Here is a 23,382-nt window from a genome sequence, read left to right as displayed (position 1 = left end):
GAATCGATTGAACCCTTTGTCCTAGGATATTGAGAGAGGGCTTACTTCAATGGAAATTAAAATATTTAGTGTCTCTTTTAAGTAGGTTCATTCTTTACTATGATCCAGCTATTGCTCTAACAATGAACAAAAGTGATCCCACAGTTCATGGTAATGAACTGTAAGAAAAAAGCAGCTCAACCCAATAATAAACAAAACTCTAAAAAAGGAGTTTTAACAATAGTTAACACATCAAAATCTTCTTCTTCACCAAAAAGCAGGAGGTCCATGAAAATAAAAAGTAGGTTATTCAACTCTTTATTGCATTGGCTACAGCCCTGGCTACAACCACTTGCAATAGCAATATTATCAGAAGTAAATTTGTCTTTTCGTTAAGGTCTTAATGGAAAATTTATAAATTATTTTGTTGTAATGAGGAGGGGGGTTAGAATTCAAGATTACAATGAAAGTACTTGGTGTTTTAGAAACAGGGCAAAGGTGCATCTAAGGAGGTAGGGGTGGCCTCCCACCCCAAAGTTCGAAGGTGTAGGCGCGCAGGATCAAAACCTTGAAAATGTTACCTATTTACCTTGGAAATTTAGCCTATGTTCCCACATTTGTTGGCACAATCAATAATTTTCTAAGCACATTCATTATATCCCCCTTTAAAATCAAAACCCTAGCTGCGCCTCTGCTTGAGGGTAATGGTCTCCTCACACTGTGGTTGGCATTCAAACAACAGCTGCCGGATTGTTTCATCTGCTGAGCAGGAGACACAGCATAGTGGAGAATCATGTAATGTCCATTTAAATAACACACTGCTGAGAAAAAGGGCCCCTGATTTCAGTTGGAAATATAGCACAGTATATATGCAGTCTTGAGTGGAAGGGTGATCCAGTTTACTGTGACTTAATTTGAATCTTTGCTTAATTATGTCTTTTGTATTGAGGTCAGAGGAAGGAATTGGGTTTAAAGAGCAGACCTTGGCCGAACCAAAAGAATTTGAGTTAACCACTTGATTCACCATAGTTGAAAGGTCTAATAACTATGCCTTTGGGGATGACATGATCTCCAGTCAGAAAGTCGGAAATTAAATTAAAAAAAGAAGTTCTTTTTCCAAATAAAAGTAAGGAGCAATTATAAAACTTAAAACAAACAGAAATTATTTTATATATAGGGGACTACTGCTTTCTCAGCCTTTGCCCTTTACACTGAAGTTCTACTTTTTGTCACAATTTTTTTTAAGAAAGACAGCTCAAAAACAATGGCTGTTCAATTGGAATGAGAAGCATCTTTTAAAAACATTAAAACTTTAGTACAAAGAGCAAGGGCTGAGGAAGAGGCAGTCCCCCATAATCAGAATAATTTCTGTTTACTTTTAACTTTAATATTGCTCCTTACTTTCGGTTGAAAAATACAGGAAAGCGCTGTTTCCTGACATTTTATGCAGCAAAAAATCAATTAGTATAAAAAAAACAATTTAGAGACTGCAATTTCAGAGATAACCAATAAATTCTTTGTGAATAAGACCTTTAATTGGAGGCTTGCAGTTCCCCATCTTTAAAGTAGAGAATCACATTCTAGCATAGTTTGTACAAAACTAGGAGTTGTAGTTAATCATAAAGGGCTCATTTTAGCAAATATTAACAGTTCTAGTTCCTTTTCTGAGTCAGGAAAGAGACTGTGCTACAACGAAGTGCCAATTTAGGTCAAATACTGTCAATATTATCACAGGTGACTAGTGTTTACCTCTCTGGAAAATACCCCACCCCCCTCATGGAAGATAAGGCTTTCCAAATTCAAGAATTCTACTTCAGTTTTGTTTTTTATTTTCAATAGGGGGAAAGAATTTTAGTACTTCTGTATTATACACCACTCACTCAAGTTTATGCTGTGTAAAGTTCAAGAATAAACTGGTTTATTTGTTAGTTTCTTTAAGCTTATAACAAGACAGGCCACAGATTAGTGACAGAATAGATGGGAAACACATATGGCACCAAAAAGTTTAAGAAGGTTTAGCTATCCTTTGAAAGGATAATTGGCTTTGGGAACCAAATAATTCTTATTGTTTAAGTTTTTACAAACAAAAGCATTGCCAAATCCTACGAGTTTGTTTTTCTTATCTTCCAAGAGTTAAACTACCAGAATTCACCATTAATAAATAAATGAAATTGAAAACTATCAGAAATTACAATAGATAACCAAGTCAAACACAAAACAAGCAAAAATTAAAGGGAGTATGGCTGGCAACATCCATGTCTTCTCAAGACCAGAAACAAATTTGCACAACTAAGAAAATAAATAAATAACTGTGTATTGTCAGTTTGATATACATACTCAGATACTTATTCCTTATAGTCTTAATACTTCTTTATTTGTTAAAGTGAAAAAAAAGGAAAAATTTAAAATGTATACTGTTTTCACTAAAGTGCAAATTATGTTTGGTCTTGAGGAGGTGTGGGGGTTGCCAGCCCTACTCCAGCTAATTTTTGCTTGTTTCGGGTTTGAATCAGTTGTAATTTCTGTTCATTTTGGGTTTAATTCATTTATTCATGGTGATTTGCAGTAGTTTTATACTTGGAAAAGTTATTTGAATTTATTTCTACTCATTTTTGGCTTAACAAGGCTCTTTATTATTCTTTGATAAACTTATTTTGTAGGAAAAGTTTTTTTAAATTAATTTCTGTTCATTTTTTTTTACAGTCTTCTTCATAGAAATAATTCTTTTTTATATAATTTTGTTTGCAGACTGATATTAGACTCCACAGTTTTTACTTTGAAGATTATTTTACTTTATTTCTGCAGATTTTTTGTCTTATGAGGCTCTTTACTTTTCTTTAAAAAAAAACTTGTTCTGTATGTTTTCCATTAACAAATAACATATGTAAGTAATTAAATAAAAAACAACAATTATTTCAACTGAAAGTAAGGAGCAACCTCAAACCTAAAAACGAACAGAAATTATTACATATATGAAAGGGTTTGCCTCCTCCTCAAGACCTTGCTCTTTATGGCAAAGTATTTTTTTTATTGAGTTTAAAGCTTATTGTTCTAATTAAATAACCATTATGTTTCAAGAATCATTCTTAAATTAAAAGGAAAGTTGCAATTTATTACAACTGTTAATTAGTTGCATTAGTTAGTTAATGACTAGTTTGCATGCCAGGTTTTGGCAGAGGACAACGGAGCTTGTATGTGTTATCTTTATCCTTAACTTTACAGTCTAAATTAAAAGTAAAAAAGCCAATTAATGCAACTATTTATTAGCTGCATTAGTTAGTTAATTATTAGATAATCATGCTAGGTTTTGGTAGAGGACAACAGATAGGGGAATGCCCTACAGATATGTAGAGTACCTCCTTAGGAGGCACAGGCCAAGAAGGACCTTGTCCCTGGGGGTCCATAATAGAAAATGGGGCACCCCTCTCCTTGGGCCATAGATACAGGTGGAGGAGGAAGAAGGCCCCTCAAATGTAAACTCAACAGGACTCACTGGCGTGTCCACACGTCAAATGAGTTACAAACCTTCTCCCAGTAATGGGATAAATTGCATGGTGATGCAGAAGACCATCATGGGAGGATCATTTATAGGAGGACAACTGCAGCAGGGCATAAGATCCAGATCTATGGACAATGGCCTCTCTAAAGGGCTGCCTCGACCCTTTTGGGTAGCTGCAAGTCTGGGAATCTTGCGGTCAAGTTTTCCCACTTGGGAGTGGCGCCCCTTGAGGAAATTATGGCCTAGTAAACAACACAGCACTCGCACAAGATTCTGATTATTGGATATTTGCTGGGCTTGGTTTGTTTTGATGGGTGTTTTTGGGCTGAAGAACCTCTTCCTAGCTAATTTATCTACTATGGGTTGCCTCCCTGTAGTAGCATAATATTTGTAGGCATGAATATATAATGAGTCGGAGGTAATAGGCTAGGGACTGTCTGTGCAGAATTTCAACTCTTGTTGATAGAAGAGCATCAGCAAGTGCTGAAAACCATGTTGTGACCAAGATGGGCCCAGGATTGCACAAAGCTTCCAACTTACTAGAGGTCCCAGGGACTTCTTGCTGTCCAGTTCTAAGCCGGCTTAAGCGCTTCAGTGTAGACTTGAGAAGATATGTTGGTCCCTGTCCTGCACTGGTATCCGGGATCATTGCTTTTCCTGAGGCCAAAATAATTTCAAAGATTTTAAGAACATGAAAACTGGAACTTGGAATGTTACAACATTAAAAAATTACTATCACATCAACATTTTCAACTGGATTTATTAGGAGTTTTAGAAACTCATATCCCAGGAGTAGGAAGCATGAAATTAGGTGACATAGGATTTGTTTACTCAGGTAGGAAGGATGGGGTTTGAACTCGATTTATTAGGAGTTTTAGAAACTCATATCCCAGGGGTAGGAAGCATGAAATTAGGTGACATAGAATTTGTTTACTCAGGTAGGAAGGATGGGGTACATAGACAGGGAGTAGGGCTCATGATGAATAAGGAAGCTGCTGAGTCTTGTTTAGGCTGGGAAGCTAATAATAATATAATACTAATTGCTCATTTTATCACTATAAAATTCAGGGTATCAGTTATAGCAGTATATGCCCCTGTTGAACCAACTGACAGAAATACAAGTGACTCAGATGAATTTTACTTACAGTTACAGGACCAAATAGACAGGGTACCAGGTAGAAATATGGTGTTTTTGCTAGGAGATTTTAACGCCCAGGTTAGTAGAAATAGAGATAGATAATATCCTAGCCTAGGTAAATTTGGTAAAAACAGTAATGGCTATAGACTTGTGCAATTTTGTAGGTATAACAACCTAGTTAAAACCGATACGTGTTTGGTCACAAAATGGCCCATAAGTTGACATGTTATTCATGTGATGCTAAGACAGCAAGCCTTATTGATTATGTTATTGTAAACCAAAGACTAGCAGGATCAATGCAATATATTAGGGTGTGTAGGAGTGCTGTTATTGATGTTAAAAGTAAAGATCACCATCTACTAGTGTCTAATGTTAATTTAAAGCTGAAATTTCGGAAGGGTAACTGCCTTCTGGAAAGTTATGATGTTGATAGACTCCAGGATGAAAATTTGAGAAAAAAACTTCTAGGAATAGTTGAATACAAAACTTGAGAATTTAAAATTTGACAATGTGGAAGATGGATGGGATTTTAGAAAAACAATTTGTGAAGTTGCTGATGGTGTCTAAGGGAAGAGTGCTAAGACTACAACTAGGAATATTAGTGAAAAAGCTACATGTTTAATTGAGAGTAAAAGGGGTTTGTACAAGAATTATCTGAGTGATAGGTCGTATGAAAACAAAAGGAATGTAAAGAAAGTGGAGAAAGCATTAAAATATGAACTAAGGAGATGTGAAGTGGAAGCCATGGATAAAATTGCTGAGGATCTGGAAGATACAGCTAGACGGCATAATAGTAAAATATTGTACTGGCATGTTAATAAATTGAAAGGGAGTAGTCAATCCAGACTAATCCCAGTTAAAGATAGGAATGGGGCCACAATTAGTGATAAGGAAAAAGTTAAAGAAAGATGGGCAGAACATTTTGAGAATGTGCTAAACCAAGATACTGTTGCAGGAAATGATATAGATGAAAATGAAAAAGTTTGTGATACCTTGGATGTGATGGAAGATTTGTTTTGTGAGGAAGAATTAGCAACAGTACTAAAAAGATTAAAAAATAATAAGGCTCCAGGTGCTGATAGTGTGATAAATGAGTTTCTCAAATATGGCAGCTCTGAGGTTAGAAATAAGCTACTGAAGATTATGAATATGGTTTTTGAAAAAGGGGAAGCACCTAATGATTTTAGGAAAACCTTAATTAAGCCATTGTACAAGAAAGGTGATAAGAGTGAGTGTTGTAATTATCAAGGCATTAATCTGGTCTCTGTAGGTAGCAAATTACTTAGTAATATGATGCTTACTAGACTGAGAGATGCTGTAGACAAAGTTTTAAGGGAAGAACAGCGCAGTTTTAGAAAAGGTACAGGATGTGTTGATCAAGTTTTCACTCTTGGGTTAATAATTGAGAAGTACCTTTGTTGTCAAACACCTTTGGTCCTCAGTTCTATCGATTATGAGCAAGCTTTTGATTCTGTTGATAGAGGAGCATTGGCAAAGGTCTTATCCTTATATGGTATACCAGAAAAATACATTAAAGTGATTTGTGCTACGTACAAGAATAATACTGCTGCAGTTAAGGCAGGAGATGAGGCTAGCAACTTTATAAATCAGGAGTTAAGCAGGGTTGTGTTCTATTCCCCCTTATATGGATCATTTTGATGGACTTTGTCTTAAGGAGCACAGGAAAGGCAATTGGAGACCACAGAATCAAACAGGGAGGAAAAACACTCCTGGACTTAGATAATACTGATGGTTTAAGCATATTAGATGAAAATGTGAGGAAAATGAATGAATTTTTAGATTTTGTGAGTTCAGGGTGCTAGAATAGGATTGAAAATTAATGTTAAGAAGACTAAGTCACTTAGGCTAGGAATAAGTGAAGATGAAAAGGTGATGTTGGGTAATGAAAAGATTGATCAGGTTGGCAGCTTCACTTACCTTGGTAGTACTATTAGTAAAGATGGTGGGAGCAGTGAAGATGTTAAAAGTAGAATAGCTAAGGCTCAGGGTGTTTTTCACAGTTATAAAAAGTTTAGAAGAATAGAAAGATAAGTCTGCAAACCAAGATTAGAATATTGGAAGCTACAATGATGACAGTGGTCAAATATGGCTCTGAAGCATGGGCACTCCAAAAAGCAGACGAAAATATATTAGATGTTTTCCAGATTAATGCCTACAGATTGTTCTGGGTACCCAGCTGACTGATTGTATTTCAAACAGTAAGTTGTACAAAAAATGTGGTTCAATCCTGCTTTCTAGAGCTATAATGAAAGAAAGGTTGAGATGGCTAGGCCATGTTCAGCGGATGAAGGATGACAGATAGCCAAAGATTGTCCTTTTTGGCCAACCGTCTGGGGCTACACAGAGAGCAGATTGTCCTCGTATGGGTTGAGAGGATGTCATAAATAAAGATTTAAAGGAAATGGGAACTTCCTGGGAAGGTGTAAAGAGGGAGGCCTTGAATAGATTAGGTTGGAGGAGGAGTGTGTGTAGCTATGTGTGGCCTCAGGTGGCTTGGTGCTGCAGTGAGTTATTAGTAGTAGTAGTAGTAGTAGTAGTTATTGTTAAAGTTTAAGGGTTTTATGGAAGGGGAGGTTGTATAGACTTTGATTGGAAATTGAAAGTCTTTGTACCTTTGTTAAGAGTCAAAAGTGATCAGAGGGAAACCAGCCTCCCATGCCCTTTTTCTCCAAATGCATCAGATCAAAATTTTAAAATAGCCATTTTGTTCAAAATAGTTCAAAGGTCAAATGACTATGGATCTAGGGTTGACACACCTTCCCTCGGCTTCCAGGCAAGGGCTATATGTTATGCAATTGTCCCATTGTTAATGTACAAGAATTTTTATTGGAAAGAGGGCATGATTCATCATGAATCTCCAAAAAAGCTTTGGGTATTAAGATGAAACTTTAACAAAATGTTGAGAGGGATACTGACCACAAATCAAAACACTGCTTGTTGTGCTTGTTAAAAGAGAATATCAACAATATCTAAAGAACAACTGAGAGCATTAAGTTAAAAATTTCAAAGTATCTTGAGGTGATGTTGAAGAGATATTTTAGGGTAACCAGGAATTCCTTCCCAGGGAAAAGATTGTAAATTATGCAATTTGCCCATACTTATCATTAGGAAAAAGGGAATATTCGATTCTGGGTGTATCCAAAAAGGCTAAGAGCTTAAAAAAAGCTTCCCTGAGCTTAAAAAAAAAACCACAAATGTTATAGCATTACTGAGAGCTGGTGGTTCAACTGACCTAACAAATTGTAGAGACATGCCTCTTCTTCTAGTTTTTAGTAACATCTTCAAAGAAATTGCTAATAGACAATTACAAAGGCATTTGTTAGATGACAATATTCTACATTCTTCTCAATATGGATTCATGAAAGGCATGTCAACTGAACTGGCAATAAATGAACTTTTACTAGACATGGATTATTTATTGGTTGGTGGTCAACATGCCTTGGCAATTTCTTTTGATGTTGCCAAGGCTTTTGACACCATCAATAATTCTTTCGAAGATTAAGTCCTACAGTTTTCCAACACACGACCTCATCTTTTGCATCTTATGTTTCTGAAAAACAACTTAGGTGTATTGGCAAATCCTTTAGAATATATCCTAATGCTTCCCAATTAAATATGGAGGACTTCAAGGCTCTGTCCTAGGGTCAATATCATTTCTTATTTTATAAATGATTTGCCTCAAGCTTTGACACTCTGTAAACTAAAATTTTCTAGATGACACAGTAATTTTCACTTCTCACCAAGACCTATCAGTTCCTTTCCATAACCTTAAAAGTACATTATCAACTGTACTTGACTGGTATTCAAATAATGTATTAGATCTTGATGAAAACAAATGCCAATTTATGGTATATTTCCAAACTGGATCATTTGTTTTAGAAAGTTCAATTAGATTTAATCCTTATTTTGCTGGACAATGTGATTTAAGGTAATTTAAGATTATATTCTGGATGAAAATTTGGCATTTCATAAGCATATCTTTGAAATTTTCTCAAAACACTGGTATTATGTCACACCTTTGCCATTTTATCCTAAAAAAATAAAAATTCTAAAAACCATTTATAAATCCTTCATTCACCCCTGTTTTCTTTAATGTACTTCTGTATATACTTTTACCTTTTATTTGTTTTCAAACTGCTTAAAATACATCAAAATAAGTCAATTTTAGAAAGTTCAATTAGATTTAATCCTTCTTTTGCTGGACAATGTGATTTAAGGTAATTTAAGATTATATTCTGGATGAAAATTTGGCATTTCATAAGCATATCTTTGGAATTTTCTCAAAACACTGGTATTTTGTCACACCTTTGTCATTTTATCCTAAAAAAATAAAAATTCTAAAAACCATTTATAAATCCTTCATTCACCCCTGTTTTCTTTAATGTATTTCTGTATATACTTTTACCTTTTTATTTGTTTTCAAACTGCTTAAAATACATCAAAATAAGTCAATGAGGACACTTTTCAATATTGATATAGGTCATCAGTTAAACATCTTTAAAGAACTTATAGTATTTTTCTTTTGACCAACTAAATTAAATGTCTATTTCTAATATTTGTGATGGGTATTTGTAGATCAGAAATTTATAACTAATTTCCAGCTAGAACCTAAATAAAATTGTTCTAATTTTAATCCCTACAAAAACACTTTATCAAAATTCTGAAATAGGACATCTTGTTTAAAATAGTCAAAAGTTCAAATAACTATGCCTATGGCATAACCTCCACAGCTTTGGAGAGAAACGCTGAATACAATAAAACACACTATGTGCAGGCTGATTGTCAAAAGGATTTATCTGCAATATCTAAGGAACAGTTAAGGGTGTTAAGTTGAAAATACAGGAGATGTTGAAGGGTAAACAACCTCCTTGCCCTTTTTAGATGCTCTCTCCCCTCATCACTGATCAAAATTTCAAAAAAGGACCTTTGTTCTGAATAGTCAAAAGGTGAATAACTATGCCTCTGAGGATGTGATACCCCCACAGCCCATAGAGGAAGGACCATAAATTATTCAATTTGCCTTTTTTTACATGCAGAATTTATCATTAGGAAAAAGGAGGATTTTTTTTTATTCTAGGTGTCCTTGAAAAGGTTAAGGTATTAAGGTAAAACTTCAGGGAGTGTTGAGGGGCTTTTTTGTAACTAAATCAGAAGATGCTATGTACATGTTATCTGAACACCACTTCCCACAACCCATCATCAGAATTAAGAATTTTAAGAGGGAGAACCCATTGTTAGCTGACTGGACAACACCATTATTTTTAGGGGCTTGTTTACAGAAGAGGATGAAGAACTAATTGGTGGTTCATACACCCTCATATCCTCCTCCTATTCCCTTTTTAGCTGCTCTCCCTCCAATGATATCTGATCAACCATTGACAAGGTCCATTCAAACATGGAAGACAGAGTGGGATGCATTCAATTCAATGGCTCCTTATAGCTATGATGTAATTTTTTACTACTACTACTAATAATAATAATAACTCACTGCAGCACCAAGCCGCCTGAGGTCAACACAGCCACGCAAGCTCCTCCTCCAACCTAATCTATTTAAAGCCTCCCTCTTTACACCCTCCCAGGAAGTTCCCATTTCCTTTAAATCTTTATTTATGATATCCTCCCAACCCAGACAAGGACGACCTGCTTTCCGTGTAGCCCTAGACGGTTGGCCAAAAAGGACAATCTTCGGTAATCTGTCATCCTTCATCTGTAGAACTTGGCCTAGCCATCTCAACCTTTCTTTCATTATAGCCGCAGAAAGCGGGATTGAACCACACTTTTTGTGCAACCTACTGTTTGAAATACGGTCAGTCAGCCGGGTACCCAGAACAATCCGTAGGCAATTTCTTTGGAAAACATCTAGTAAATTTTCATCTGCTTTTCGGAGTGCCCATGCTTCAGAGCCATATTTGACCACTGTCATCACTGTAGCTTCCAATATTCTAATCCTGGTATGTAGACTTATCTTTCTATTCTTCCAAACTTTTTTTAACTGTGAAAAAACACCCTGAGCTTTAGCTATTCTACTTTTAACATCTTCACTGCTCCCACCATCTTTACTAATAATACTACCAAGGCTACCAAGGTACCTGAAGCTCCCAACCTGATCAATCTTTTCGTTACCTCATGTCACCTGTTCATCTTCACTTATTCCTAGCCTTAGTGACTTAGTCTTCTTAACATTAATTTTCAAGCCTATTTTAGCACCCTGAGCTTGTAAAACCTCTAAAAATTCATTCATTTTGCTCACACTTTCATCTAATATGCTTAATCATCAGCATAATCTAAGTCCAGGACCGTTCTTCCTCCCCATTTGATTCCATGGTCTCCAATTGCCTTTCCTGTGCTCCTTAAGACGAAGTCCATCAAAATGATCCACATAAAGGGGGATAGAACACAACCCTGCTCAACTCCTGATTTAATACAAAACCAGTTGATACCCTCATTTCCTACCTTAACCGCAGCAGTATTATTCTCGTACATAGCACAAATCACTTTAATGTATTTTTCTGGTATACCATATAACGATAAGACCTTTGTTAACGCTGTTCTATCAACAGAATCGAAAGCATGCTCACAATCGATAAAACAAAGGACCAAAGGTGTTTGACAACGAAAGGACTTCTCAATTATTAACCTAAGAGTGAAAACATGGTCGACACATCCTCTACCTTTTCTAAAACCACATTGTTCTTCCCTTAAAACTTTGCCTACAGCATGTCTCAGTCTAAAAAGTATCATATTATTCAGTAATTTGCGACCTACAGAGACCAGACTAATGCCTCGATAATTACGACACTCATTCTTGTCACCTTTCTTAGGGTACTTCCCCTTTTTCAAAAATCAGGTTCATAATCTTCAGTAGCTTAATCCTAACCTCAGAGCCACCATATTTAAGAAACTCATTAATCATACTATCAACACCTGGTGCCTTATTATTTTTTAATCCTTTTAGTACTGTAGCTAATTCTTCCTCACTAAATAAATCTTCCTTCACATCCAAGGTATCACAAACTTTTTCATTTTCATCTATATCTTTTCCTGCAACTGTATCTTGGTTTAGCACATTCTCAAAATGTTCCACCCATCTTTCTTTAACTTTTTCCTTATCACTAATTGTGGCCCCATTTCTATCTTTAACTGGGACTAGTCCGGATTAGCTACTCCCTTTCAATTTATTGACATGCCAGTATAATATTTTACTATTATGCCGTCTAGCCGCATCTTCCAGATCCTCAGCAATTTTATCCATTGCCTCCACTTCACATCTCCTTAGTTCATATTTTAATGCTTTCTCCACTTTGTTTACATTCCTTTTGTTTTCATACGACCTATCACCTAGATAATACTTATACAAACCCCTTCTACTCTCTATTAAACCTAAAGCTTTTTCACTAATATTCCTAGTTGCAGTCTTAGCATTCTTCCCTAGGACACCATCAGCAACTTCACAAATTGTTTTTCTGAAATTATTCCATCCATCTTCCACGTTGTCAAATTTTAAACCCTCAAGTTTAGTACTCAACTGTTCCTGGAATTTTTTTCTCAAATTTTCATCCTGAATTCTACCAACATCATAACTTTCTGGGAGGGAGTTACCCTTCCGAAATTTCAGCTTTAAATTAACCTTAGACACTACTAGATGGTGATCTTTACTATTAACATCAATAACAGCACTCCTATACACCCTAGTATCTTGTATTGATCCTGCTAGTCTTCTGTTTACAATAACATAATCAATAAGGTTTGCTGTCTTACCATCACGTGAATACTATGTCAACTTATCGGCCATTTTGTGACCAAACACTGTATTGGTTATAACTAGGTTGTTATACCTACAAAATAGCAAAAGCCTATAGCCATTACTGTTTTCTTTTCCTACACCAAATTTACATAGGCTAGGATACCATCTATCCCTATTTCTACCAACCTGGGCATTAAAATCTCCTAGCAAAAACATCATATTTCTACCTGGTACCCTGTCTATTTGCTCCTGTAACTGTAAGTAAAATTCATATGAGTCACTAGTATCTCCATCAGTTGGTTCAATGGGGGCATATACTACTATAACTGATACCCTAAACTTTTTAGTCATAAAATGAGCAATTAGTATTCTATTATTAATACCTTCCCAGCTTAAACAAGACTTAGCAGCTTCCTTATTCATCATGAGCCCTACTCCCTGTCTATGTACCCCATTCTTCCTACCTGAGTAACTATGTCACCTAATTTCATGCTTCCTACCCCTGGGATATGAGTTTCTAAAACTCCTAATAAATCCAGTTCCAGTTCCAAAAATTGTAGGGAGGTATATGGACTAACAACAAGTCCTTTCACCTCTTTGACTTCTTCTTCAGAAAAACTAGCTACTGGAAGCGCTATTCTCCTCCAGTCTGCGAACAATGGATATATACGATTATGAACAATAATACACTGTTATTGATTGTGGGAAGTGCGAGTACCTGAGCTACCTGTCCCCAGCAGTTTAAGGCACTAGGCCGGCCGGTACCAATACGGCTCTTCCTACTCATTCCCGCTCTCTTCTGCACAATCAAAAACTATGGATAAATCGCGTCCCATTAAAAATTGACTTCTTCAAGCTTTAATCCTTATTAAACAATATTTCTTTTCTTTAAGGTATCAATTGCTGCCTTAAATATCTTACGATCAATTTCCCAATGGCAGGTTAGAATCCAGGATAGCTGTATAAGTATTTGGAATCTTAGCCAAGGAGCAGAAACGCTTAAGAGCAACAGTCTCCTCACTCTGAGCCTGGCAATCAAATAAAATATGCTGGATTGTTTCCTCTGTTGAAAAGCAGATTCGGCATAAAGGGGAATGATGTAGCTTCCAATTAAATAACAAGCTATTTAGAAGTAGGGCACCTGATTTCAGCCGGTAATATAGCACTGTATTTAAAATCTTGTATGAAATGGAATTAACATTAATGTACTGTGATTAATTTTGGATCTTTGCCTGATAATATCTCGTGAATTGAGGTCAGAGGAAGGACTAGGAGATAACATGGAAGCCTTTGCTGCTAGAGAATCAGCCATATCATTATATTTTATACCTTTATGACTAGGAACATGTTGAAAATAAACTCCATTTTCCTTGATCTTAAGATTAAGAAGCTGTCTTCTAATATTATATAAATCTTTGTCATTAGCAATTCTATTAATATTTTGGATCAGTAGTAATGCTGATTTAGAGTCGGAGAGACAGAGCATATTTTCAGATTCAATGTTATAATTTATAAGAGCATCCAAGGCCAGGCGGATGGCACATAATTCAGCAGACAAGATAGAAGATCCCAATGGGAGAGGAGAATAAATATTCAAATTCAGGGATGGGATACATGCTCCTGCTCCAGCTCTTTCCCTCTGGACGGATCCATCAGTATATATTTTTCTATAGTTGGGGTAAGTCTTTGAGATGTGTTCAGCCAAAATAGTCTGGATCTCATAATTAGGAATCAAATCTTTACTAATAGAGATAAGTTCTACTTGACAGCTTGGAGGACTCATTTCCCATGGGGGGGGGGACTCAGTAAAGGGATATGCATGAAGCGAATGTTGATTCCAGTTTGGGACCTCCAGTTGAAACTGATTCCATGATGAATGGGCATTGGGACAGGCTGACTTCTCAGCAAAGGTATGTGCATATACAGCATGCTTGGCTCCATAAGCCTGGATTTGCGAGAAATACTTTATCCTTAGACTAGATGCTCTTTCACTTAGGGACACCAATCCCGACAGTGTTCTTAACTTTGACAGAGGAGTATGCTTATGCACACCCAAAGCTATTCGAATAGCAGAATTTTGTAAAGATTCAAGGATTTTGAATGAGGATGGGGGACGAGCTGAAAATATTTGAATCCCATATTCTATATTTGAACGAATATATAATTTGTAAAAATCCAAAATAATCTTTGGGTGACATCCCCACTTACTTCCAGCAAGTCTTTTTAGAATACTAAGTCTCTGAATAATCAGAGATTTCAAAGAATTAATATGTTTATGCCACTGCATTTTAGAATCCATTAATAAACCAAGTAACTTCACTGAATTGCAATATGGGATCTCCCTTGAGAAAATTGTCAGTGGATTAGGAGGATCATAGAGTACCATTAGTAAATATAATGGCTTTAGTTTTACTGATTGATATTGGGAAGCCAAATGCTAAAGAGAATCTCTGGTCTAGACTTATATCCTGTTGAATAAGGCTTTGAAGAAGGCTAATATCCCTTCCTGACTTCCAAATGATCAAATCATCTGCATAAAGGCCAAATGATGCATGAGATACTTGAAATTCAGAAACATACAAGTTGAATAGAAGAGGACTCAATATTGCACCTTGAGGAAGTCCTCTCGTAATGGGGCATTGCTCACTTCTAGACTGATTTAATTGAACATAAAAATATCTATCAGTTAGAAAAGACTTTATAAAACTTATAAAAGGATACGGGAAGTCAAGATTTATTAGGATTTCCAATAATTTATTGTGGACTACATTTCCATAGGCATTCGAACAGTCAAACAGAACAGCCATTGTGACATGTCTTTTTTAGAGGGAGTGACAAACATCAATTTCTAGCCGGGTAATGTTATCTAAAGAGCTATGTCCTTTCCTGAAACCTGTTTGTTCACTAGGAAAGAGATTGTTCACTTCAGAAAACCACTCAATTCTTGATAAGACAAGCCTTTCCAGAACTTTACTAAAGGAAGGTAATACTGATATAGGATGGTAAGACTTGAGATCATTAGATGAACAAGAAGGTTTTAAAGCTGGGAATACCTGAGCAATCTTCCAGGCATCTGGGAACTTTTGACTTGACCAAATAAGATTATAAAGACTTAAGAGGGCTGTATGAAACACCTTTGGGGACTCAAGAATCCACTTCATATAAATACCATCATAACCTGGGGAAGACTTGATGTTAAGAGAATTAAGTGCTACACAAAATTCATCTTGGGAAAAAGGTTTCATCAGAGTACCCTTATAAGAACAGGTAAGAGGGAGATTACAAAAAGGAGGTCGGCTGGGATGAAAATCTGAGCAATCGTTTTTAAAAACATTGGTAAACAGATCTGCCTTCTTTTTATCTGATACAATTGGATATCCATCCTGAATGATATCATATTTACGGTCATCATTAGGCTGCTTTCCACTATTTAGTTGGCTAATGAAATTATGGACCTTTGAAATTGGGGTTCTAAAACTGATACTTGAGCTGAAATTCAGCCATGTACTCTGTTTAGCTCTCCTACAAATTAGTTTCACCTTAGCACATGACTGCTTATAAAAGATTGCTGTTGACTGAGATTGGTGCTTTTGAAACATTTTACGAGCCTTTCTTTTTGCCAGAACTGCAACCCTACACTCATCATTCCACCAATTCTTGGGTCTTTTGGAGCCATTGTAAAAACGTACCCTAGTCATTGGAATTGCCGATTTCGCTGACTCCAGCAGGATTGATCTCAAATTAGACTCAATGGCATTAATATCAGAATTAGGAGAAACAAAGGAAAAATCTACTTCATTTAATATCTCACGAAAAAGGGACCAATTACCTTTGGAGTTGATAAATGTAGGGACGTAGGGTTTGGGAGTGTAGCATAAATCTTGAAATGATGTAAGAATTGCACAATGATCAGATTGAAGAGACGACACCTTTACCATCTGAACTAAATCATAATATGAAGAAGGACCTAGAAGCAAATCTATAGTTGAGAAAGAGTTAGAAGAAATATTATACCTGGTCTGAAAGTCAAATGGAGTGAAAATCAAGGTGTCAGGAAAATTGGACAATATGTACTCTATTCCTCTTCCTGCTTTGTTGCTACCTGCTGATTGTTCCCAGAGAGGACTGTGGGCATTAAAATCACCAAAAATAAAGGTATTATTACCTGATAATTCTGTTTCCAAGATACTTTGGATGTCCTTACTCCCACATGGATTATAAAAGGATTTTATGGCAAGATGGTTACCATTAGCTAAGGTAATTAATATGCCTACAACATCTATTTCATCCCTGTAGACAGTTAAGGGTTGAGGGGAGTGTTGGATTGAAACATGAACAAAAATTGCCACACCCCCTCCCTTTCTGTTAGTTGATCTATCCTTCCTGTAGCACTTGTACCCAGGCATTTTGATTTTCTTGTACTGATGAAGATTAGTCTCTTGTAGACAAATAATTCCAATTCTCTTATCATTTGCACATTGGATAAGATCAGCAAGTTTATTTGAATTTAAAGAGACGCAATTATTGTAGGATCTGCAGCTTAGTTAACATAGGAAGGGTTGAATAGGTGACCTGCATGATATTTTGAGAGAATGGATGATAATTCTGTTCCTATTTCATTGAAAATAGAATTGGAAAAGTAGTATTCTGCAATTTCTTTTGTTATACTGGCTTTTTTATCTTTAGCAATATTTGATTGTAATATTAGGTCCACTGATGCACCATATTTAATTAAATTAGTAATATGAGGTCCAAGTCTATCTTGCATAGTTATGGCTTGAGTAGAAATATTAGGAAAAGCTGCCACTCTTTCAGACCAAGATTTAGGCTTAGTTTTAGGATTGTTGAGGGATGGACTAGCTTCAGCCACCTTGGGATGCTCCTTAGCCAATGGAGGGTAAGAAGTCTCAGTAGGAGGTATGAGTGCCTGATTTGGGTGGTTCTTGTGGACCTGTAGCCAGGGTTTTTGAGGAAGGGCTAAATTCCCTTCTTTGGCCTCATTAACTCTTGGACCTGATGGTACTTTGGACCGCTTGGCCAGCTCCATTGCAGCTATTGGGAAAGGAACATTTTCTTGAAGAGCAATCTTTAAAACTTTAGCTCGTTGAACATATTTAGGACATGAATTGTGATCTGTTGATTGATGTCTACCATCACAGTTTGTACATTTAGGCACTTCAGTGCATCTACTTTCTGTAGACAAGGAGTGATTACCAAGGCAATTAGGGCACCCTGGCACAGAAGAAGAACAATACTTAGATGAGTGACCAAGCTTAAAAAATTTTGAGCATTGAAGAGGTTTTTCTTGGTATATTTTATGAGCTTTTTGCTGACCAAAAAGGAATACTGAGTCAAATTGGGAACTAACAGGTAAGATAAAGAGGACACTCTTACTACTTCTTGTTCCCTTAGAAACTAGTTTGCCCATACGATGAACATCCAGAACCTCCAGCATTTCCCCCTTATTGTTCATAAGGCCATCTTTCAAGTCGTCATTTGACAGTTCCAATGGTATGTTGTACAGTACTATTTTCTGAGAATTTTTCAGGGTTGGTTTCCACCATTCAGGTGTAACAGGGATATTGCCAATTTTATTTAGGCTAAGGGCTTTGTAGGCTTCATTTCTGTCTAGAAACATAACCATTAGTGAACCATCTCTGTTCACATTCACAGTGAAGCTGCATCTAAAAGTTTTGAAAAGATTCATTCTGATGTTAGTAATATTTTTGATAGAGAAAGATTGATCTTTTACTGTTGGAGTAAAAAGGATAATGGATTTGTCCTTTATCTCCACAGCTGGATTTGGGTTTGAGAATCCCATTATTTCAGGAGGACTCATAGAAGGTTTTTTTCGTTTCTGTTTTCTGCCTACTCTGAAAATCCTCATTTAGCAGGTTGTCAGTTTCAGAGATTGGTGGCTCAGAGACAGTAATCATGGTTTCATTCAGGCTATCATCATTGGATATTGGAGATACAACAATAGGAATATCAGCTTCTGATAACCAATTAGATGCTTGGCCCCCTTCCCTGAGGGGGCTAGAAGTGTTAGGAAACATTGGGTTCAGGAAAGGGAAATTCCAGAAACTCTAACCACGCAATAGATTTATATGAAAAGGCAAAATAATACTTCTCAAACAAAAGGAGTAGCAAGAGCTTTAGTTCCTTTCACTCAGAAAATAAATGAAATCAATAATATAAATTTTTCATCAATTGATTTCTTCTTTTCTTCTCCACCTTCTGAAGTTCAAACCTTCTGAATTCGTCAGTCAAAATGTCGATGCGATAGTCATTTTTTAACGTCGTAACATTCCAAGTTCCAATTTTCATGTTCTTTAAATCTTTGAAATTATTTTGGCCTCAAGAAAAGCAGTGATACTGGATACCAGTGCAGGATGGGGACCAACATATCTTCTCAAGTCAACACCGAAGCGCTTAAGCCAGCTTAGAACCAGACAGCAAGAAGTCCCTGGGACCTCCAGCAAGTTGGAGGCTTTGTGCAATCCTGGGCCCATCTTGGTCACAACATGGTTTTCAGCACTTGCTGATGCTCTTCTATCAACAAGAGTCGAAATCCTGCACAGACAGTCCCAAGCCTATTACCTCTGACTCATTATATTTTCATGCCTACAAATATTATGCTACTACGGGGGGGGCAGCCCATAGTAGATAAATTAGCTAGGAAGAGGTTTTTCAGCCCGAAAACGCCCATCAAAACAAACCAAGACCAGAAAATTATCCAATAATCAGAATCCTGTACAAGTGCTGTGTTGTTTACTAGGCTATAATTTCCTTGAGGGGTGCCACTCCTGAAGTGGGAAAAATTGACTGCAAGTTTCCCAGTCTTGCAGGTAGCCCGAAAGGGTCGAGGCAGCCCTTTACAGAGGCCGTTGTCCATAAATCTGGATCTTATGCCCTTCTGCAGTTGTCCTCCTACAGAGGATCCTCCCACGATGGTGTTCTGCTTCACCATGCAAATTAACCCATTACTGGGAGGAGGTTTGTAACTCATCTGACGTGTGAACAGGGCAGTTGGCCATGCTGAGTGTACATTTGAGGGGCCTTCTTCCTCCTCCACCTGTAATTATGACCCCCAGGGGAGGGTTTCCCAGTTTCTATTATGGGCCCCACTGGGACACACTCCTACTTGGTCTCAGCCTCCATAGGAGCTAGTCTACCTATCTGTAGGGCATTCCCCTATCTGTTGTCCTCCACCAAAACCTAGCATGATTATCTAATAATTAACTAACTAATGCAACTAATAAATAGTTGTAGTAAATTGCAACTTTACTTTAATTTAGACTATAAAGTAAAGAACACAAATAACATATACAAGCTCTGTTGTCTGCAATGTTGTGACTCAGCTAAATACCCGCCCCGCTTGCTGCCTGTGATTATTGCATAGTGCTTATTTATTGCTTGCTTTTGCTAATTGCTTGCTTTTGCTTATTGCTTTATTTTTTTATAGGTGCTTGGGTTTCAAATTAAACCTTAAATAGAAGAATTGTTCATGGTGTCAGAACAATGGACCCATCTACACCCTCTCCATTCATCGACTGGAACCAGCCTAACTTGAAAGATGCCTGGACAAGATTCTCCAAGCATGTGGAGTTAATGTTCAGTGGCCCCTTAAATGGAAAATCTAATACAGTGAAGTGCTCCTACCTCCTCATATGGGTAGGAGAGAAGGGCAGAGACATTTTTAGTATCTTTGTTGTTCCGGATGGCAGTGAAAACAATCCAACTGAGTACCTAAGACTGTTCAAAAACCATGTTGAGCTCTCTTCCAATCCCATCTTTGAACGCTTCAAGTTCCACAAGCGGAACCAGAAAGAATTTGAAACCATTGAACAATAAATTACTGATCTCAAGCTAATAGCACAGAATTGCAGCTACAGCCAGCAAGATGAGATGGTGAGAGATCAACTCATTTTTGGGCTGAAGAATGATAGGCTCAGATAAAGACTTCTTGCTGAAGGTGGGAGCCTAACTTTGGACAGAGCTGTCCTGATATGCAGAACATTCCAGGAAACCCAAGCACAACTACAAACCATGCATAATGAAGCAAAGCAGAGTCTCAAACAGGAAGTTGATGCAGTTGGTAGGAGAGTAACTGATAGCAGAGCAAACAAAGATTGCTATTTCTGTGGTGGCCCATACAGTAATGAACACAGATGCCCTGCAAAAGGAAAAAAATGTTCGAAATGTGGTAGATTAAACCACTTTGCCCGTGCATGTAGAAGCAAATCAGTCCACAATATCCAGCATGATCGCCTGATGGTTGTTGAAGACTGTGCGGCAACCTCAGAATTTTTCATAGACTCCATAGACAGTGCTGCTGAGAGCAGCACGATCGCTACCATCAGACTAGTTGAGCAAAACACTCGTGTGAACTTCAAAATTGACACTGGCGCTGAAGTCAACGTGCTACTGTCTGTGTCTTCTTCTTAATATATTGGGCCACTTAAAGGCTGCCATTTCACCTATATGTCAAAAAATATCAAAGCTGACAGAAGAAACATGGTGAATGGAAAAATCAAGAAATTGTCTTGAATTTTTAACCAACTTAATTGTGAAAAATCAATGCTGGCCAATTATACAACTTTATAAAAATGGATTTTATTACAAAATAGTAAGTTTGAAACTAACGTTTTAACCCTTTTTGTAAGCTACAAAAAATAGAAATAAATTATCATTTCTAAGGGTCCAAAAAGGCTTAAAACTGAATTAGCAAGAAAAGCAATTATTATATTCAGAAAGAACATAAAAAATGGCACATACTAATATGTTCACTTTATTTGTAGATCAATAAAAAATGGCACATACTAATATGTTCACTTTATTTGTAGATCAATAATATGAACTGTTCAATATTACCAGAATCTTTTTCAAAAATCTGCAAAAGTTTTAAAAACAAAATTTGGTAAACTTCTAGTTTAATGACTTCTGGCTATCTTGGAAAGGGGTTAGGTTAGGAAAATGAAACTTTCAGGGATGGGTCTAATGGCTAAAGTATATCCCAGGAAGGTATTTTGAAGTACCTACCTCTAATCCTTCTCCCTCTAGAGGGTCCTAACCTTTGGTGACCTTTAAAAATGTGTGTTATAAAAGTGAAACCTTGCAAAAAAGATCATCTGCTTGAATGAAGTACAACAACATGGTTTTCAGCTTCACAAATTTGCTCAATCCCAATTTATAAGGTTTTAAAGATATAAAAATACATTTCCTAAATTTTGAAAAAAACAATATTAGGCTAATATGGCTCAGAATTCTACTCAAAAAACAGGAATTGCATTTTCAGAACTAAAGGCAAAGAAAGAGCAACTGGTAACTGAAAATTAAGGTAAAATGTTGTTTTGTCAAAATTTTAATAGGTATTGGCCTGTCAAGTAGCCTAGGCAAATTTCAGAGACCTGTAGAGGGAGAAGGAGTGGAAGTGGTTACTTCAAAATACCTTCCCAGGATATACTTCAGCCTGTAGACCCATCCCTGAAAGTTTCATTTTCCTAACCTAAACCCTTTCCAAGATTTCAAGAAGTCAATTAACTAGAATTTTACCCAAAATTTTACTAAGGCCTAACTACCATTCTTGAATCATCTCAGAATGACAATTTTTCCGCCAGAGAGTTTTTTAGGCAATCACTGTAGGCTACATTTACCAGAGAATCAAAGGTTCATGAAGGAGGCATCTCTATCTTTTAGCAGGTGAATTAGAATACATTAAAAAAGGAAAAAACCAAGACTATTGGGTTTCTTCCAACTAAGAACCCAATGCTGTGTATAGCACAATTCCTGAGCTATAGCTTACCTGTGAATCAAATTTTATTAATAAGTAGGCTAGACCTAGCCAACCACTTCACTAGTGCATACACCTTCTCATTACCCTCAATATTTTGATGGATGTAAAAATTGTCTCGTTGCTGACACGTTGGACCAACAGGACATATGCGGTCGTATTACTGGACGAGAAAAGTTCTCAGGAGTCCTGACACATTTCAGATTCTTCAAATAAAGTTTATCGGCGATTAATATGAAAAATTTATCCTTGTCGTAAAATGTATGTTTTTGCTCATTATCTAAAGCATAAAAATTCACCAAGCAAATTGAGAATTTATTTGTAATTACTGACAAAATTAAGTTAAAATAAAATTTAATTGACATAAAAATTGGATAATAACAGGGAATTTCACTGAATAAGCATCTGAAAAATTTTTCAACTCACCTGCAATTAGACACGGTTCTGCAATTTTTGTATTTCTGTTTATAAACCTAGGAGTAGGCTATAATAAACTGGAATTCGCTCCCATCTTAGAATTTACCTTAGATATAGATAAGAATATTAGCCATGGATATAGAAGAAAATGATGGATTTGACGGTTTAGTGGATGACGAAATGGAAGACGATGATGTTGATCAAGATTTTACTGATGAAGGTAGGCTAGTCCTAAAGCTCAGTCATTGACTGTTCTGCTAAGATGTTAACCTGTTACAGGTCCAGTTGCTCCTTTACTCCATGACTTAGCTACTTTTGGGTATCTTGGAAAAAGGTTAGGTTAGTAAAGTAAAACTTTCAGGGATGGGTCTACAGGCTAAGTATGTCCTGGGATAGTATTTTGAACTACCTGCCTACACTCCTTCTCCCTCTAGAGGGTCCTGATCTTTAAAAATCTGTGTTATAAAAGTGAAACCTTGCAAAATAGATCTTCTGCTTACATGAAGTAGCCTACGACAAAATTGTTTTCAGCTTCACAACTTTGTTCAATCCCAATTTACAAGGTTTTAAAGATATGCAAATATATTTCCTAAATTTTGAAAAAAAACATTGATATGACTTAAGATTCTAATCAAATATCAGGAATTTCATTTTCAGAGTGAAAGCCACATAAAATGAAACAACTCAAAATTAAGGTTAAATCTTGGGTAAAATTATAGCAGTTCATATAACAGACTTATGAATAAAGTAAACTTACCATTCAATGCCCTTTTTATGCTCTTTACAAATAT

At 36.4% G+C, this 23,382-nt stretch overlaps 2 protein-coding genes across 3 annotated transcripts in view; one reads left to right on the top strand and one right to left on the bottom strand.

Annotated features, from left to right (window-relative positions):
* Positions 1–22,408, bottom strand: part of LOC136029280 (zinc finger protein 708-like) — a 28,454-nt gene extending 6,046 nt beyond the window's left edge. The window contains exon 1 of one of the 2 annotated variants that reach the window (XM_065707533.1): positions 22,262–22,408. The gene's annotated coding sequence lies outside the window, so the exon portion shown is untranslated. Of the gene's footprint in view, positions 1–22,186 lie in introns of both variants that reach the window. The other variant, XM_065707532.1, reaches the window with a different exon arrangement.
* A 182-nt stretch (positions 22,409–22,590) lies between these two features.
* The window catches only part of LOC136029279 (eukaryotic translation initiation factor 3 subunit B-like), a 46,000-nt gene continuing 45,208 nt past the window's right edge, over positions 22,591–23,382 (top strand). Inside the window, exon 1 of the mRNA XM_065707531.1 lies at positions 22,591–22,811. Within this exon, the coding sequence (XP_065563603.1) occupies positions 22,724–22,811 (88 nt within the window). The 5' untranslated portion in view covers positions 22,591–22,723. The remainder of the gene's footprint in view (positions 22,812–23,382) is intronic.

Source organism: Artemia franciscana, chromosome 7 (assembly GCF_032884065.1).
Source record: "Artemia franciscana chromosome 7, ASM3288406v1, whole genome shotgun sequence".
NCBI classification, from domain to species: Eukaryota; Metazoa; Arthropoda; class Branchiopoda; order Anostraca; family Artemiidae; genus Artemia; species Artemia franciscana.
This window is presented reverse-complemented; position numbering and strand designations above follow the sequence as displayed.